Source organism: Gopherus flavomarginatus, chromosome 6, assembly GCF_025201925.1.
Source record: "Gopherus flavomarginatus isolate rGopFla2 chromosome 6, rGopFla2.mat.asm, whole genome shotgun sequence".
Taxonomy (NCBI): domain Eukaryota; kingdom Metazoa; phylum Chordata; order Testudines; family Testudinidae; genus Gopherus; species Gopherus flavomarginatus.
This window is the reverse complement of record NC_066622.1, coordinates 113,415,831-113,434,323: the sequence shown is the minus strand read 5'-3', so window position 1 is coordinate 113,434,323 and position 18,493 is coordinate 113,415,831. Positions and strand designations below refer to the sequence as shown.

The window sequence follows — 18,493 nt, the reverse complement described above, 5'->3', positions numbered from 1 at the left end:
TTTTGTTTTAATTTGTGTTGCAGATTCCCATTCATAGTTTATTTTTTTGTTAAGTGCCTCACAGGGACTTACTTTTTGTATTAAAATGGCATTTTCTTCACTTTGATGAGAAAATTAGTCAGACTTTAATTTTGCAGTCCTTTCTACCTCACTGCATATCTTCAAAAGACATCAGTCTGATACAAATAGAACTATGTTTCAATGTGCATGTGTCTGTACGTACACACGACCCCTCCACATGTAGTGATAATAGCTTTATAACAAACTGTAAAACAATTGATACATTTTATAACTCTAAAACATTTCTAAAATACTTTTTTCCGTAACATATATTGTATGCATGTTCAACAGTAGAGTGTGGGAGGAAATATCAAGGACAACACTTGTAAAAAAGTGAAAAACACTCTGAAACTGCTAAACCTTTATGTATAAATTATGTTTAAAAATAAGTTAAAATATTTTTCAAGCCTTATAAATATATTTGTAGCAAATGAAAGCATTATAACATGAAATATCATTTAAATCCCTTTAGGATTATAAATGTATTAACTTTTAATGTACAGTTGTTGACCTTTTTTAATTTAACACATTGTACACAGGAGAAGATATATACCCTTTTTTTTTTTTAAGATAGAGATTTATTTCTTTAATTCATAAAACCAATTTGTTGAATGTGTATTTCCTTGTTTAATAGCTTGAATCAAGAAGTTAGTAAACAGAATAAACAAAGGGTCAGATTCCCCTCTCATACCCGCTGAACACATGCATAATGTCATCATGTGGCCATGCATATTGTCATGTAATTCCTCTTGTTTTTGAATTTACTAAGTAATTGTACAGCAGAATCCACGATTTCATTTAATAAGGAATTATGTCTATCACTTTTGATTGTTAAGACACATGTAAAAATGTGAATCTCAAGTGATGCAGTGATGTTTGCCTGAGGTCTATAGAGAGCTTGAAACAAGAGTTTTGAGAGGTCTGATCTGCCCCATTTTTACCAACTAAAACCTTAGGCCAGACTCAGACTTTATGATCTATCTCACAGCAGTGGGCAGTATGTTGTTGTGCTGCCCCTGGAGCAGCCCTGGAGGGAATAAGAGGTGACAGATCCACACCTGTCACAGCATATGCTCCCTCCCTGTCAAACTGTGTAACTATGCTACCAGATATGTTGAGGGCTCAGAGATAAGGTTTCACCCACAACCATTCCCACCCACCTGTACAAATTGGTGATGTAGCAGCTCCACAGAGCCTGCACCCCCCACCCCCCATGCTCAGAAAGCTGAGGTAAGGTGCACCAGTGGAAATAAGTAAGGTGGTGCTTTAAATTCCTTCTATTCCCTTAAACTGGAATGCAGGATAGGCTACAATTAGTTCCCTAATTAGGAGTCTTCTGATGACAACATTATTAACTATTTCACTACCAGTTATTTCAGCAGAAAAATCAAGGTACTGTCCTCTGGCATTGCTGGATGTAGTGGCTGGCTGATACTGGAAAACTGTTTGACAGGGCAACTAGTTGCCATCAATGATTTCGGAGATGACAAAAGAAATTCAATCCTGTTACCAAACCTGAAGTCAGCACCACCCTTCCCAAAAGGGGGAGGAAAGACGGAGATACATCCTCCCCCCATTACTGGAGACAGAAGCAAAACTCCCTTCATCTTCCAGAGTGCCAAAGGCCCTTATTGTCAGCTACCCAATGGCAGAACTTCTAGCTTCTACATGACACCTGTACAATGCAGTTTTACATTTTTCAATACAAAGGTCCAGTGCAGATCAAAAAAAAAAAAAATTGTAAACTTGGGTCCTGTTTAAAATAAACTGAATTTACTATCAGAATAAACATACCACACAGATATTATATTAACTGGAATGAGGAAGGTCAGTTGGGACTTCGGGGTCAAAATCTCAACTGTCTGGAAATTCTATTATATAATTCACGGCTCCAGGCCACATAATCTGTCTCTCTGAGTGTTGCATTGAACCCAAGGCCTTGCTTATATTGGTGTGAATCAGGAATAGCTATACTGAAATCAATAGGGATACACAGATATATGTTTAATCAGGATTATATACAGAGTTTAATATTAATTTTGCCACAAAGGTTGCCATATTTAAGGTATTCAACACACACTAATATACAGGGCCAGCTCTAGGTTTTTTTGCCACTCCTGGAATTGTGCCTCCCCAAGCACATGTTTGGTTTGCTGGTGCCTAGAGCCAGTCCTGCTAATATAGTAGCTGGAAAGGAGTCATGCCTACTTGCAAAAATAACACTTGATCCTAACATATGATTGTGATACTTCCTGAGCTAACTGCGCCTCTGACCTCTAGGTGGCCTCCTTGAGGGCACTCCACTTAGGCTTCTGGCTATTACATTTCTCAGGGCAGTATCTTGTGATCCTCTCCCTCCAGACAGGGGACCTAGGTCTGCAGATTCCTGTAATTCACATTCAGGTCTCACCTTCATTCAGTACAGGCAGTCCTATTCTCTCAGGAGAAATGACAGGGTTAACCACTGACTAGCCAACTGTTGTAAAGCAGAGTACTATTTATTCTGAGAGACAGATCTGTCAATTCCTTTCAGTATCTTTGGAAGATCTCACTGAATTAAGTTTATGAATCATTTTGGGTCAGGGATTTATGTAATTTCACAGGGGAGAGAAACTACACTTCCTCCAGGAACAGTGCCACCCAGAGGATTCAGGAGGCCTGGGGCAAAGTAGAGGAGCTTGTACTCACTGGGCGGCATTCTGAGTCTGCGACGGCGGCATTTCAGTGGCGGGGGACTCTTCAGTCGCTCCATGTCTTCAGCAGCACTGAAGGACCCGCCGTCGAAATGTCACCACTGGGTGAGGAAAGGGATACTTGGCCAGGACTCGCAGGGCCCCTGCGGGGCCTGAGGCCTGGGGCAAACTGCCCCACTTGCCCCCGCAGTGTAGGCCGTCCTGTCCAGGAACTAAGAACAGTGGGGAATGATTAGGCAAATTCACTCTGGCTATAGCACCTCCATAAGGGTACCACCACCTGGAAATGCTGGCATATAATAGTTCAAACTGGATTCTTCAGAGACCAATAGACAAAGAAAGGAAAGGACTTTTGGATAAAAAGCTTGAATTCAAACTAACTCAGGCCTGCTTTCTGATCCCATCAGGTCTCAGGGTCCAGCTATCACCTGTGTCTGAGCAGGGACCCTTGTCCGACTGCCTTCTGACCAAGAGTCTTAAGACCACACAGCCTCCTGCCATACACTGTGGTAACCCCAGAAAGCTAGTCTACCTAACAGCCAGCACCTTTGCTTTGCTTTCTCTCCAAGGGCTATGACCAGCATAGCTAGCAGTTACAAGTTATCACAAAGCTCTCTCTCAGCACAGACATTTTTTCTTAAGATAAAAGCATCACAGAGAAGACAAAAAATCAATACCTGCTTACAAAACATAGCACAATCTCCTATCTACCATCCAGAGATCCAGTTCCAGAGTGTTTGAACCATGTGATTGCACTCTTAAGGAATATGAAGGAAGTCGAGCCTTTCACTGAGGAATGAGTTAAGAGGGACTAAAAGAGGTCTAAAGAATGGCTCATCTTTTTACTGTGACATCATCCTTTCATTTCCTGCAATTCCCTCTCACTTATTACACACCTTCCAACAAATTTTGCAACAAATGAAACAGGGATCTGCTTCAATACACTGCCCTGTTTCATCCTCAGAACAAGTCCAACCTGTGCACTAAATCAAACAGGGGATGCTGAGCTAAAAATAGTATGTGATCTTGTAGTTAAAGATTGTTTTATAATGGATATGAATTAAAGTCTTAAGTTCTTGGCTTTGCAACCTTAATATTCTTTTAACATATTTGTGTGTCTAATTTCCTAGGTTTATATATAAAACTGGATAAACAAGTTCCATCATGTGTACTCACATGGGTCATCAGCAGGACAGGAAACTTTAGATCCACCATACAGACCTCTGCCACCTGATCCAACAGAGTAACTCATAGCAACAAGGGGCTGTCATCCTCTATGTGGATCAGCATATAACACAGTCAACCTGTGGAACTCCTTGCCAGAGGCTGTTGTGAAAGCCAATATTATAACAGGGTTCAAAAAGAAAATGAGATAAATTCATAGAGGATAGGTCCATCAATGGCTATTAGCCAGGTTGGCAGGAATGGTGTCACTAGCCTAGTTTTGCAAGAAGTTGGAAATGGGCAAGAGGGGATGGATCACTTGATGATTACCTGTTCTGTTAATTCCCTATGAAGCACCTGGCATTGGCCACGGTTGGAAGACAGGATACTGGGCTAGATGAACTTTTGGTCTGACCCAGTTTGGCTGTTCTTATGTTCTTATTAGAGGGGCATGGGTAACTTTGCGTACGGGTTTCACAGATATTTGCTGACAGAAGAGGAATGGTGAGACTCAGGAATCTTGGGTTTCATTCCAGGCTCTGGAAGTTAGTGCTCCCTAGTGGGCACAAACTTCTACTCATTTCAACACCCTCCCCCACAGCACGGCTGCTTCTGTTCTATTTCCTTCAACTTGTCCTTGTCCCATTCCTGTCTCTTCTCCTGTCTCTTCTCCATCCCTGATTCCTTGTCCAAGTCCCATCCTCTTCATCTAACTAGTCTCAGTTCAATTTCTCAAGCTTCTCTTCTCACCAAGTTCCAGTCTTCTCCATGGCAAGTCATAGTTTCAGGCCTCTGAACTCCCTGGTTCAGTCTTCTCTCCCGACTCCCAACTCTCAGCCCCTTTTCCCACCAATCCCAGTTATCACCTTACTGGTTCCGCATCTGATCTTTCTCCATCACTACCACACTGGCCTCCAATCACCCCTTTCCCAGCCATGTTCCTCATTCAATCATGCTCCCCATGTCTTTGTCACAGGTTCTTGTCTCCATCTTTATGCCCAGCCCATCAAGTTCTTCCCCAGTATACTAGCTAGTCCTCAGATCTGTCTCCACTCCCCACTCACCCCTTTACTCTGCCCCACTGGTTCTTAGTCCTAGTCACCTTGCCGAATCCAGTTGCAATCTCTCCCCCTGCAATGGGTCCTCATCTAATTACAGTCTCTCTCCACCTACTAGCTCCCAGTCCACTCCATTTTTCCTTTCCATCTCCCAGTTTCAGCCTCATTGCCCAACCAGTCCCTGTCTCTCATACCTGCCACCCAACTCCCAGGCTCTGCCCCTCATTGCCTCCTTGCCCAACCAGTACTACTCTCCTTCTGCTCCCAAACTCCTCGTTCAGCCAGTCCCAATTTCCACCCCCATCCACAAACTCTTTGTCCCAATCTACTCTGTTCTCCCCCCCCCCACCCCCCGCAGATCTAGCTGTTGTCACCCTTTGAACCCGGCCATTTTTTCCTCCATGCTGCCTGGGCCCAGCAAGCTCATCGACAGCACAGGACAGACAGGCTTACTGCTCTCAGTTTAACTACCCAGACATGGATCCAGCATGGCCTATAACAGCAATTGAAAGGCTGGAACATGCTCATTGGAGACCAAATCTTCAGGAAATTTAGCAGCTAAAAATGTAAAAAATCTCTACTGAGCATGTGCGAACTGCAATTTTTCAAAAGTTTATAATTAGCCAAATAAGGGCAGACTTTTACAGGGGTAGCAAAGAGTGTACCCCGGAAACAAAGGACACTCCTTTGCCAAATTTCAAGTCCATGGTGCATGGAGGTGTTAGAACTGTTCAAAGAAAAAGTCACTAGAATTTAACATGGGCAAAAAAAATGTATTTTCCCTATCTTTGTTTTTGGAAACAGATGAAATATATTAGTTAATTTTTTTCAAAAAGAGTAAGCAGAATTATAACCTACTGAAGACAGGGTCTTAGAATAGGAATAACAATGACCTTATTATGGGAGGGGCTGGAAACATCTTTTATTAATATGTTCCATCTACAATTTTAAAGCCTTCTGCATACTTTACAAAATATGAAAAAGGACATCCCTTTTGATATTTCCCTTCAAGCAGATGAAAGAAGCCGAAGATTTGTTTCTTTGAGCAACAGTGTATTGATGGGAGAGCTAGTCAGGAATTGTCCTTTGGAATGATTTTGCAAATGAAAATGCAATTTCTGCAAAACAAATTCTTTGTGGGAATATTTTCCTTTTGATGAAAATAATTGATTTTCCATTAGGAAAATTAAACATAATATTTTATTTCAAGTTGGTTCAGACAAAAATCAAAACATTTCAAATTTGGAACTGATCAAAAATGTTTAATCTCAAGTCAGTTCTAAAAAACATTAAGCTACAGTCACATTGCCTTACAGAAATGGTAGTTCTGGCCCCCATTTTCTCTCATGGGCCAGGCTCTTTGGAGGACAACATCTCCCACAAAGTATTTCTTCTGCATAGTACATCATGGGAGCCACATGACTAGATGCATTATGGGAGGCGCAGTCTCGCCAGGGAGCCTTGTCCATATGAGAGAATGGTGGCCAGAACTACAACTCCCATGAGACAATTGGGAAATGCAGTTTAATGTCAAAATGAGGTTTTATGGTCCAAAACAAAAATTTCTCAATGACTAAACAATTTCATGACTAAACAAATGTGGAAGTTGTCAGAATTTTGCTCGGCTCTAGTGGGATGGGTGGATTGAGACATTATATCATCATTTATCCAACAAACCAACTGAAGCCCCTCCACATGTCAGAGTGCCACAGGTTCCCAGACAGCCTAGCTGAGTGTCTGTCCAGTTGCTTAAGATGAGCCCAGTGTGTTGGCACCCTGCAACATTGCCTCTGCATTTTCTCTTAAGGTTATGAGGGATTGTAACTCGCTATATATTTGAGTTTACTTGTACTTTTGCCTGTACTGATTATAATCAGCAGTCAGGTATTTTGGGATACTTCATAATATGGAAAGTATTACTTCTATTTAAATAGCAGCAACTCTGTTTCTTAATATAATGAAGATATTTTTCTATTTCTTCACAGCATGCTATATGAAAGGCTTGTTCAACAAGATTTCTATGGAAAGCCTTTTGGAACACTAATAAAAAGTGTACTACTTAAAAAAAAAAGGAACAAAAAAAGAACATCGCCTGCAAAACAGTGACTGAGAAGCAAACCTGCCAACAAACCGTAACCACACAGCTTGAAATATTAAAACAATTTCAATAATTTTAATAGTAATGGTATGAAACATAGGGGATATTTTTCCTCATGCTCCCCCTTCCCCCCAAAAAAAAATTTCTCACAAAAATCCCAAGGAATTTCTAATAATTCAACTCAACACATGGAACCAGTTCTGAAGACCATGACCAGCTTAGACAGATAATTCAAGACTCCTGGAAAGACTTCCAGTGTTCATATAGCTTTCGGCTTGTCTCATCCCTTAAGCGAGGATACAAGGAAAAGCAGGCACATCCGACTCATAGTAAACCAGCCATGCCTTTATTCCATATGGCAGACTGCACAATGTAGTAGAGAAAAATATAAATCATTTTCCTTGCAAAAAGATATATACACTATATCCACAACATAAGATACAGGATAGTGCTTTGTCTAGTGGAAATAAAAAAATAAACAATCATTTCGGGTGAGAAAATAATGTGTCGTTATTTTCTTTAGATAAATAAAATTGTAAGTGCATAAATTCAAGGTTTTGTAATCCATTTTTATCTGCCAGGGAACAATAACCAATTACGTTTCTTCAGACAAAATAATACCTTCCTGTACCTAATATGTGCAACTGCCAAATTATTTGTGTTAGCATTAAATTATGCATGTTAGCATTTACCAACCCCCAACAATTCATAGTTAGGCTAGGAAAGATTAGATTTTTATCAGTAAATATCAATTTCACTGTACACCCATAAATCAAATATTTCTATCAATAATAGAAATGTACAGCTAGACAAAGAAAAATACTGCCTGAGAACTTATTAGCTTGATTTATGGCTATTTTGTATATTTGGATATGTGATTGTGACAACCTGTTATAAAGCTATAACTTTGTGAATCTCAAGGTTTCCTGTCAATAAATAATTGTCTGACCTCCCTACTGTCTGACACTGCACCCCCCACCAGTTTCCCACAACTGTGAAAATTTAAAAAAAGAAAAAAATGCTTAAAAATCAATATTATCCATCAAAATTATAAAAAACAAAAATCGAATCCCACAAGCCTATTCTTAATGAATTTTCTTTTTTCATTCTAAAATGGCCACTGAACTGAAGAAACAAGGACATTGTTACTAATAACTGACTCCTGGTATGGATCCAATGTATAGACTTGACTGGACAAGAGTCTCCCGGGGCTTTTGGGGGGGGGGGGGCGGGGGTGGAGGGGGGGAACAAAACAGAAAACCATTCTGATCTAAGTAGGGCCAGCATCTTCCACAATTGGCAACTGAAGCATCTGATTCCACGTGGTGTGGGTTTCCATTTCCTTTTATAGTTCTGTGTCAAGTAATCTGAAAAGTTAGGATTTGCAATGCAATAAAGGCTCAACCCTTCTGATAGTCAAAGTAGTATAGAGTAAGGTGGCTTTAGCAACACTAGACCTACCTGTAATGTCATTTTTATTTGGCAGCTTAAGATTTAACACCTACTGCAACTGGAGAGGGCAAAATGGTGGAGAAAACAAACACCCATTTCTTGTTGGCAAACACTATTTGCTGTCCCTACATTGCAGCTTTCCTAGTGGATAGAAGTTCTGCTGTGTGCCACAGCTACAGAGGATAGAAAGAACAGCAGGTTTGCAGCAGGTTTTAAGAGCCCACACTAGCCAAGGTCTTTGCATTCCCCTTCTCCACCCCACTTTCAACCTCTTCATTGTGTGCATGTTCCAACAATTCAGTCCAGGAAAGATTAGACAAAATTTGTGGCTTCAGTAGAATGCTATTGATTTCCACAGTGACAACATCTATTGTTTCTATTCTGATAGCATGCACAGACCTTAAATGAGATTGGACCCCAGTGTGATGGACGCTGTACAAATTACAGCTAAATGAAAATGTCTATCCTGGAGGGCTTAAAAGACACAAAACGGATGAAGGGTTGAGGATAAGGAAGACATACAAGCAAATGAATATGGTGAAGAATTGAAACAACTCTTATTTTTCTTCCTTTTTTTTTTAATTGAAGGTAGAAAGAGGATGAGGAATGGCAGGAATGGGTAAATTAATAAGAATGAGGGAGTAAGAAAAGAAAGGAAGAGGAATAATTCCTATAATAGCCATAGTCAGTGGACAGTGTTTTGTAGGCATTGCAGCAGAGGTGAGTTTTAAGAAGAGAACTGGAAAATAAGGCAGGGGATGAATGAATTATAAGAACATAAGACCGGCCATACTGGATCCATCTAATCCAGTATACTGTCTTCAGACAGTAGCCAGTGTCAGATGCTTGAGAGGGAATGAACAGAATAGGACAGTTACTGTGTAATCCAACCCATCATCCAGTCACAGCTTCTGGCAGTCACGGGCTTAGGGACACCCAGAGCACGGGATACTATCCATAATCATCTTGGCTAACAGCCACTGATGGACCTATACTCCATGAACTTATCTCGTTTTTTTTTAAACCCAGTTACACTTTTCCCCTTCACAGCATTCCCTGCCAATGAGTTCTTCTGTACTTTGTGTGAAGAAGTAGATGTTTTCAGAGAACTATTCACTATTACTCCAAGATCTCTTTCTTGCGTGATAACAGCTAATTTAGACCCCATCATTTTGCATGTATAGCTGGGATTATGTTTTTCAGTGTGCATTACTTTGCATTTATCAACATGGAATTCCAGCTGCCATTTTGTTGTCCGTCACACAATTAGGGAGATCGTTTTGTAACTTTTTCTTGAGTAATTTTTTTATCAACTGCAAACATTGTCAGCTTATTGTTTACTTCTTTTTCCATATGGTTTTATTAATATGTTGAACAGCACTGGTTCCTGTACAGATTCTTGGGAGACTCTGCTGTTTGCCTCTCTCCATTGTGAAAGCAGACCATTTATTCCTGCTCTTTGTTTCCTAGTTTTTAACCAGTTACTGATCATGAGGACCCTTCCTCTTATGCCATGACTGCTTACTTTGCTTAACAGCCTTTGGTGTTGACCTTGTCAATGGCTTTCTGAAAGTCCAAGTACAACTATACCAGCTGAAACACCCTGTCCATATTGGTTGATACCCTCAAAAAATTCTAATAGAGAGGTGAAGCATACTTTCCCTTTAGAAAAGCTGAGTTGACTCTTCCCCAACATATCACATCCATCTGTGTGTCTGATAATTCTGTTCTTTACCTCAGTTTCAACCAATTTGCCAGGTACTGAAGTTAGGTTTACTGGCATGTAATTGCCAGGATCACCTCTGGAGTTTAAAAAAAAAAAAAAGAAATTAACTCTATATTAGCTACCTTCCAGTCACCTGGTACAGAGACTGATTTAAGCAATAGTGAATACCAGCTGGCCCTGGTGACTTATTACTGTTTATCAATTTGTTCCATATCCTTCCCTTCACCTCAACCTGGGACAGTTCCTCAGATTTGCCACCTAAAGACCATGTCTTAGATTGAGAATGTCCCTCACATCCTCTGCAGAGAAGACTGATGCAAATAATTAATTTGCCTTGTCTTCCTTGAGTGCTCCTTTAGCACCTTAATTGTCCAGTGGTCCCACTGATTATTTGGCCGATTTCTTGTTTCTGATTCACTTAGTTTTTGTGTTTTTTACTAGTTTCTCTACAAATGCTTTTTTGCCCTGCCTAATTATACTTTTACACTTGATTTGCCACAGTTTATGTTCCTTTCTATTTTCCTCAAAAGGACTTTACTTCCATTTTTTAATTGACGTGTTTTTATCTCTAACTGCCTCTTTTACTCTGTTGTTTAGCCATATTTTTTTTGATCCTCTTATTGTTTTTCTGGTGGGGGTATATATTTAGTTTGAGCCTCTATTATGGTGTTTTTTAAAGTGTCAATGCAGCTTGTAGGCATTTCACTCTTGTGACTGTACTTTTTCATTTCCATTTAACTAGCTTCCTCATGTTTGTGTAATGCCCTTTCTTGAAGTTAAAAGCTATAGTGGTGAGTTTATTTGGAATTTTCTCCCCTACAGGAATGTTAAATTTAATTATATCAGGGACTTTTCCTTCTGCATAAAGGGCAAAATAGAAGAAAGTGCAAAGGTATTTGAAAGTGAAGCTGACTGGTGGATATTAAAGGCTGAGAATATTGCAGAAATAAAGGCAGGGGTTGGCATCATGTTAAGTTATTAGACGAGCATCACTGAATGGTGTGAAGGGTTTAAAAGGTGAAGACAAAGAGATGAAAACCTGACCCTATTGAGATCAATGGCTAAACTCCCATTTACTTCAGTGAGGACAGGATTTAACTCAAAAAGCTTAAGTTTGGAGATGAAAAGGGAGCCACTGAAGGTGCTAATTGCATGAGGTGGGCAGAGCAATGAGCCAGGCAGGTTATCTTGGCAGCAGCATTTTGAGTGAACTTGAGGGGGGCAAAGATGCAGTAGTCCAAGCCAGATAGGAGGAGATTACAATAGTCAAAACATGAAATGAGGACAATTTGGAAGAGAGTTTTGGAGAGATGGAAGGCTGGATTTTAGAGGTATTGTGTAGGAAGTAGCAATATGTTTTAGACACGGCCTGAATGTGTGGGCCTGGGAGGGCAGTCAAAGATGATACCCAGGTTGTGCACACCAGTAACTTGGAGGAGATGGAGGTTCATGCCGAGACAGAGAAAGGAGATGGTATAGGGGAGGGCAGAAAAGGGACTGTGGAGAGACTCCAAAGATGGCTGGAAATGTAAGTATCGGACTCACTGAAGGAGAAGTAGAGCTAAGAAGGTGGCACAATTAAATGAAGAAAGAGTGAATTTTTAATGGAGACACTCAGCATGATCAGAAGACTTCTGCCAGACACACGGCGTAAGAACAAGAGCTGAGAAAGTGAAGTCAGTGGAACTATACTGATTTATTCCAGTGGAGGACTGGCCCTGTGTGTCTATTTGAGTGCTAATAGAAGACTAGATCCTGTGGTCTTTATTCAGGAAAAACTCCTAATTAAATTTAGTGTAGATGGTCCAGGCCTCTGGTCCAGGATCTTGGGGGATCCACAATGGCAGAGATAGATGGTTCCAATCCACCTTTGCAGGGGCGGCTCTAAGTATTTTGCTGCCCCAAGCATGGCAGGCAGGCTGCCTTCGGTAGCTTGCCTGCAGGAGGTCCCTGGTCCCGCGGATTCAGCGGCATGCCTGCAGGAGGTCCGCCAAAGCTGCAGGATCAGCGGATCCTCCACAGGCATGCCACCGAAGGCCACCTGCCTGCCACCCTCGCGTCAACCGGCAGAGCGGCCCTGGTGGCTTGCTGCCCCAGGCACGTGCTTGGCGTGCTCGTGCCTGGAGCTGCCCCTGCACCTTTGATATGATAATGAAGAAACTCCAAGAAATGCAAACATGGCATTTCCAGTCCCCATGAATAGAAATAAATTTAACAGAGACACAGAGGGTCCGGGGGGCAGGGGGGGCGGGGAGGTATTTCTTAATGAGTGTGAATTTCGAAAGCTCCTAAGTATGTTAGGCACCTAACTCTCATTGAAAGTCAATGTAAATTAGGCACCTAATTCATTTTGCTGTTTTTCAAAATCCCATTCATAGACTTCAATGGGAGCTGGAGCAGACTAACTCCAGTAGTTTACATTTAATTACATTAATATGAGTTGATTGTGAGTTTTACTTAAGTTAGCACTACAGTATTAGGCCCTCTTTGTGTATTACTACTAGGAGATATTTATAAACAGAAGTCATCAGAAAAAAAAAGAACCCAATGCAACCAGTTCCTAGACCACCAATGCATGTGGGAACCAGTATTTTACTTCCAAATATACTCCATCAGGCACTTATAAAAGCATCCATCAACATGGCAGCCAGCCACAGATATAAACTTCAAAAGAGTGCATACATTTTTGGGTCACAAATTAAGTAAAAGGCATCCAGGTAGAGATGCATAAGCAGTATAATTGTTTTGCCCATCAGTATACTTATTTATGGTCCCTATCATCCATTATGGAAAGCTGAACAACACTAGAGTTGATCAATAATTAACAGTGGCAAGAACAGAAAGCAGCTTTTTGTAAAGTATTATTAAAACCTTTGAAATACAGAAATTATTTGAATTGTTCTGCTTAATTCCTAAGTGCTGAATAAGATTAGTTGATAATTGAAATAAAAAAGTCTGGCAAACAGACAGAAAATGGATTTTCCCCTTCATTGAGCATTGGCCTACTAAACCCAGGGTTGTGAGTTCAATCCCTGAGGGGGCCATTTGGGGATTGGCCCTACTTTGAGCAGAAAGTAGAAAATTACATGTCTACAGTACAGTTTCAGAATAATAACAATTCCATAATAATGAAGGCTAGGACAGCTATGGTTTTGCCATTACTTAAAATGGCATTAGCTTTGATCTCAGTAAGACAGACATTTGTTTAAAAAGTACCTTGTTGGTTTTTTTTAGTATCTACATTTGTGCTTCAATTATCTTTATTCTAATTACTTGTTTATTAGTGTTTTCTATGGGGCAACTAGCATGTTAGATCAATACAACAAAATACTAATGAAAGGTCACATCCATCTTTTCAGCAATACATTTTCTGGCCTTTTCTGGGTATAAAACGTAGCACTAGCACAAAACTTATTATACCACCAGCAGCTGTAACATACCTTATTTATGTAGATTAATGGAATTTATTTCATGCATGTTATCTTGCATAAGTTAGTTTTAATGAACTGATGGATTAATTAGTGTTCCTTATTAATAATTAACTATCTATACCCAGACTACATCAAATTCTAAAAATAAGCAACTGATGTTAAAATTACACATTAAATATTATGTCAACAATCTCACTAGTATGTTTGAAAATAAACCAAGTCATCACTGGGCTGGATATACCCTCGGTCAATGGAGTGGATTGCTGAGGAATCTGGGTTCCAATTTTCCATAAGTTTATACGTTTTCTTTCCACGTCATTTTTTAAAATTTAAATAAAGGTGAAATGTTCTTGTTCTGGATCTTGTTATCAAGGTTACAACCTAAATGGGAATTTTGCCTGAGAAAAGAATTCAGGACTGAAACAACTATCTAAATTAAAAATAAGATCAATAGAATGAAAATGGATAGTGAAAAAAAGTGTTCATAATTATTTATTACTAACCTGTTATGGGCTGAGGTGTTAACACCACTGTGGGAAGAGGCCTTGAGGCAATAGCTGGCCTAGATATAGCCATTGCTACTTGATTTGTCATTAAAAGAGGCTTCTCATGTCCCTGGAAGATTCTTGATTCCTCAGGATGTATCCACGCTGAATCCAAAGCAAATGCATTATTTAAATATATCTGCGAAGGATAAATAAAAAGTATGTTGAAGTTGAAGATAATATAGTTTCATTGTTTATTGTTTTCCTGGTTTTTAGGTCTTTGATTCAAGCTCTCATAGCTATATATACACGTTTATACTATTGTTCATGATTTAGGACATGATCTGTCTTATATATAGATTGATTTATGCTTCCTAACTATTGGGAGGGTATGGTTACCTAACAATCTCATAAGGGGATTATCCAGTTTAGGAAGTACTACCAAATTAAAAAAAAAAATCCAAACCCCACAATATGAAAGAATAAGGCCAATCCTACCCCAGAGACAGCTATGGCAGAACAAATGTATCTATAACATTTAGTAGCCCAAGGTTGTTCCAGTGAGGGCTGAGAGATGGAGGAGGTGAAAAAAGATAAGACCATCCTATAGTTACTCATATGCTTAAATTTACATACACTTAATATAGAACTAATGTTAAAGCTATTTCAGTCCTTTTCATTATTTAAGAGAATTGCTGATTTATACCTTCAGAAATAGCCTATTTATTGATCAACTTTTTATAGCATTAACTTTTCTACAGGATTTTTGCTTGACCTAGATTGCTGACCTTCTGCATGCTTTCACAGTTTACAAAGCTCATTGTTTTCCAGTTGTTATGATAAGATCTTAATATAAAAATGTCCCAAGTAAAGTTCAGAGTTACCTTGCAATTAGGTAGTCTCTTATCTCTCCAACTTTTCCTGGCATGAGGTGGAATAGTAGATGTGTATACATGTGGGAAGATAGGAACAAATTCCAAACTAGAAGAAGGTGAAAATCCTATAACTGGAGAATGAGCTCCAAACATCCACTTAAAAAAAAAAAGAAAATAAAAAATTAAATGAATTAAAAATATTCTAGAATAAATCAACCAGTGTTAGTACACACTGTATTAAAAGAGTGAATTTCAAGCAAATGTAATGTATCAACCTCTTTAGTCTAAACATTGGGTTTAAAAAAAATGTATCAGTCTCATGTATTGTGTGCCACTCAAAGCTAAACTGCTATAGAAACCTACAAATAGAAAGCTCAGAGTTAGAGTACCTAGTCAATACCATTACTAATCAGCAATGAACTGCAAAAAAGTCACATATAAATAGAAAATATCATCATACAAGATAGTGTATGTGTTTCTGTCTCCAGAGGCAAAGGACAAAGCAAAGACAAGGCAGAATGTGTGATTTCCTGACTCTTGAATTCTTTGGACAAATACATTGATATTGTAGAAACATTTCTGCATTTCATTCAAATTTCCTCCCACTTCAAAATAATTGATGTTATCCTTCCATTAAACACAAAAGCAAGTAGCTTTTTCTCCTGCTCACCCTCTTTCCAAATCACTAACTTCCAAGAGACATTCACAGCTAAAATGCTTGACTGGAAATCTCCAAATGAAATTAATCTAAGATTATGGAGTTGAAAGTTTTATGTGAAACAGCATTAAAAATACAACAGAAGTGCTAAACTACTATGAAATTAACATAGCTATTAATATCTAATACATTAAAACTTATTAAAGCTGACCAGCAAAAGTAATTTGAAGTGGCCTTACAATACTGACAAATAATTGAAACATTCATCAAAAAGCACCACTAAGATGTATTGCTTACATTAATATGGTTCAAAATATCTTAGCATCTATTGTATTTATTATGTATATAGGAGACACTGAATTTAATGGCTTATATTGTTAGAGTGCCCTTTTGTTACCAGCCTGCTTTTCCACAGCAAATAGGAAAAGATCAAAGGGTTAAAGAATGAACAAGACAAGCCTTAATGAGCCAATTCATGAGCCGTCCCCCATCCCTTTCTTTTATTAAGAAAAAAAATATTGCAGGTAACGGGTTTCTAAACATTAAGGGAAAAAATCTAGTTCCTAGACATTAAATACCTCTAGTGGCAGCATCATGACACTACAACATAAAAACATGTTGCAACGGCATCCAGTTTTTTTTTTAATTTATATTATGCATATGGAAAAGCCTTATGGGACATTCACAAATATTTTTAAAATAGGACTGTTCAGGTGATTATTGCCTTATGTCTTCTACTAAGGCGATATTAAAAATGGCAAGGCAACTTTGTTTTAAAGCAAGAAGGAGAAACAGGCTTAAGTTACTTGGCTGAATGAAAGACCCTTATATCTTTATCTTTCACTTATTTAAATGGAGTAATAAACGCTATTCCTAGCCTGCCCTTCCGCAGCTAATATAAAACAAGATTATCTTCTACGGAAAATAAATGCCTCTTCCTGGAACAAATACATTGGAACCGACCAAAGACAGCCCTCAGTTCATTGCTCAGCCCCAGCATTAGGGTTCTCTTTGCAACGCAATTAATGCAGTCTCTGCTCTCTCAATCCTCCGCTTTTTCCAGTCGAACTCTCATATGCTGTGTTATGCCACTGACCAACTGTATGGCCCAGACTCTTACAGGACATTAACGCTTAGCACATTCGAGTCTGACGACAGGGTTCTATACGGTTCTATACCTTACAAACACAGGGTATGTGGCTTAAGAACGAAGACTCACGCCCGGAATCCGAAATAAACTCCGATTAATAGTTTATGCGGTCTCCCCCTGCCTTTGAAGTCTGACACAGCCGGTGCAGTTACTAACAGATGTGCAGAAACTGTGTGGGTCTGCCACAAACGGGGCTGTGCGGGGTAACTTCAGCACCACCGCGCGCTGGACAGCAGGCAAAAGTTCTGCCCTCGGCTTTCTGCACGGGCAGTCACCACCGGATCCCCCCCCCCTGCACCCCCAACCTGCGCCTCGCCAGCGTGGCTTTTACTGGCCCCGAAAATGACACGCACGAACTTGCATGGATGAAATCGGCTTGTGCTATTGTAGCAGCATTTCGGGGGTCAAACACCCGGATCGGGAAAGAGAGAGGGAGAGACTGGGGAGGAGGAAGGGAGGCGAAGGGAACCGCGTTCATTACCTGCCCATTCAGGAAGGGATACTGGTGCACGGCAGGGCGCTGATCTGGCGCAGAGGGCACTGAGAGAGGCAGGAAAGGCTCGCAGGGGACTTGCCAGCCGGGAAGCCCTTGGAGCAGAGGAGCAGGGTGGGGAGGATGTGGCGAGGAGAGCAGAAGCGGAGGGGGCACCACCCCGGCCCCCCCTATCCTGAAGAGCCCAGCCGCACTCGGGACCATCCAAATCCAGGGAGGCGGTGGAGGCTCCGCATTCATCTGCCAGAGGAGAGGCTGCTGCCGCTTGGCTCTCGGAGCCGGGAGCATTCTACATGGCACGGTGCAGTCCCTCCGCTCGCGGGGCTCGCCGCCGGGACGCGCAGGGGCAGGCAGCAGCGGGGCCGGCACCGGGACAGCTCCGCCGAGGGGGCGATGCCCATCCGTGACCCCGCTGGCTCTGGCGGCTGGAGCAGCGGCGGCGGCGGCAGCACCAGAGCCGAGCGAAACTCCGCTCCATTCAGCGGGGCTGCTGCCGGCAGGCTCCGCCCTCTGCCCAGACCTCCCTCCCCTTCTGCTGATGCATAGCCCGGCAGGAGACACCTACTGGGGCGGTGGGGGGGCTGGGGACACCAGCTGGTGGCAGGTCTCAGGCAACGTCGCCACCAGCTCCTTCCCCCTCTGTGAGCAGAGGGAAGGACGGCCCCGGGCAGCGGGGCCGCCGCTCAGTCTGTGGGCGGGGGAGGAAAGAGGGAGATGTGTAAAGGCGGGGAGGGGAGCTGGGCTAACAGGCCAGGAGCGGGAGGGGAGAGGGCCCCTGCCTAAGAGGGGCGGAGGGAGAGCCCGCTCCTCGGGCTTGGGAGGCAGCAGCAGGGGGCGAGGGGGTTGGGGGGAGGCCCGGCTCCCAGCTATAACAGAAGCCCCCCGCACACCCACACCCAGCTAACCCAGCTGAGAGTGCCCCTAGGGGAGACCGCTGAGCGCTCAGTCCTTCCCCCCGTCAGCTCCCCAGAGAAGAAGATGCGAGCAGAGCGAGGTCCCTGCTCCCAGAAGCTGGCTCCAAGACACCGCTCTCAGGCACTGAGCAAGGGGGCTTTCCACCGTGCCCACCAGGAGCTCCCTGGATGATCATCCCCCCAGGAAAAGGGTGACTGGTAAAGCTGGTGGAAAGTCAGAATTTCCCTTTCACAGA

The 18,493-nt window shown here is 41.5% G+C and overlaps 1 protein-coding gene across 1 annotated transcript in view; it reads right to left on the bottom strand.

Moving 5' to 3' along the window:
• The window catches only part of TCERG1L (transcription elongation regulator 1 like), a 220,228-nt gene extending 202,534 nt beyond the window's left edge, over positions 1-17,694 (bottom strand). The window contains exons 1-3 of the mRNA XM_050959457.1: positions 17,332-17,694; positions 15,052-15,198; positions 14,186-14,366 (exon numbers count right to left, since the gene is read on the bottom strand). Of these exons, the coding sequence (XP_050815414.1) occupies positions 14,186-14,366; positions 15,052-15,198; positions 17,332-17,631 (628 nt within the window). The 5' untranslated portion in view covers positions 17,632-17,694. The remainder of the gene's footprint in view (positions 1-14,185; positions 14,367-15,051; positions 15,199-17,331) is intronic.
• Between the last annotated feature and the right edge of the window lie 799 nt (positions 17,695-18,493).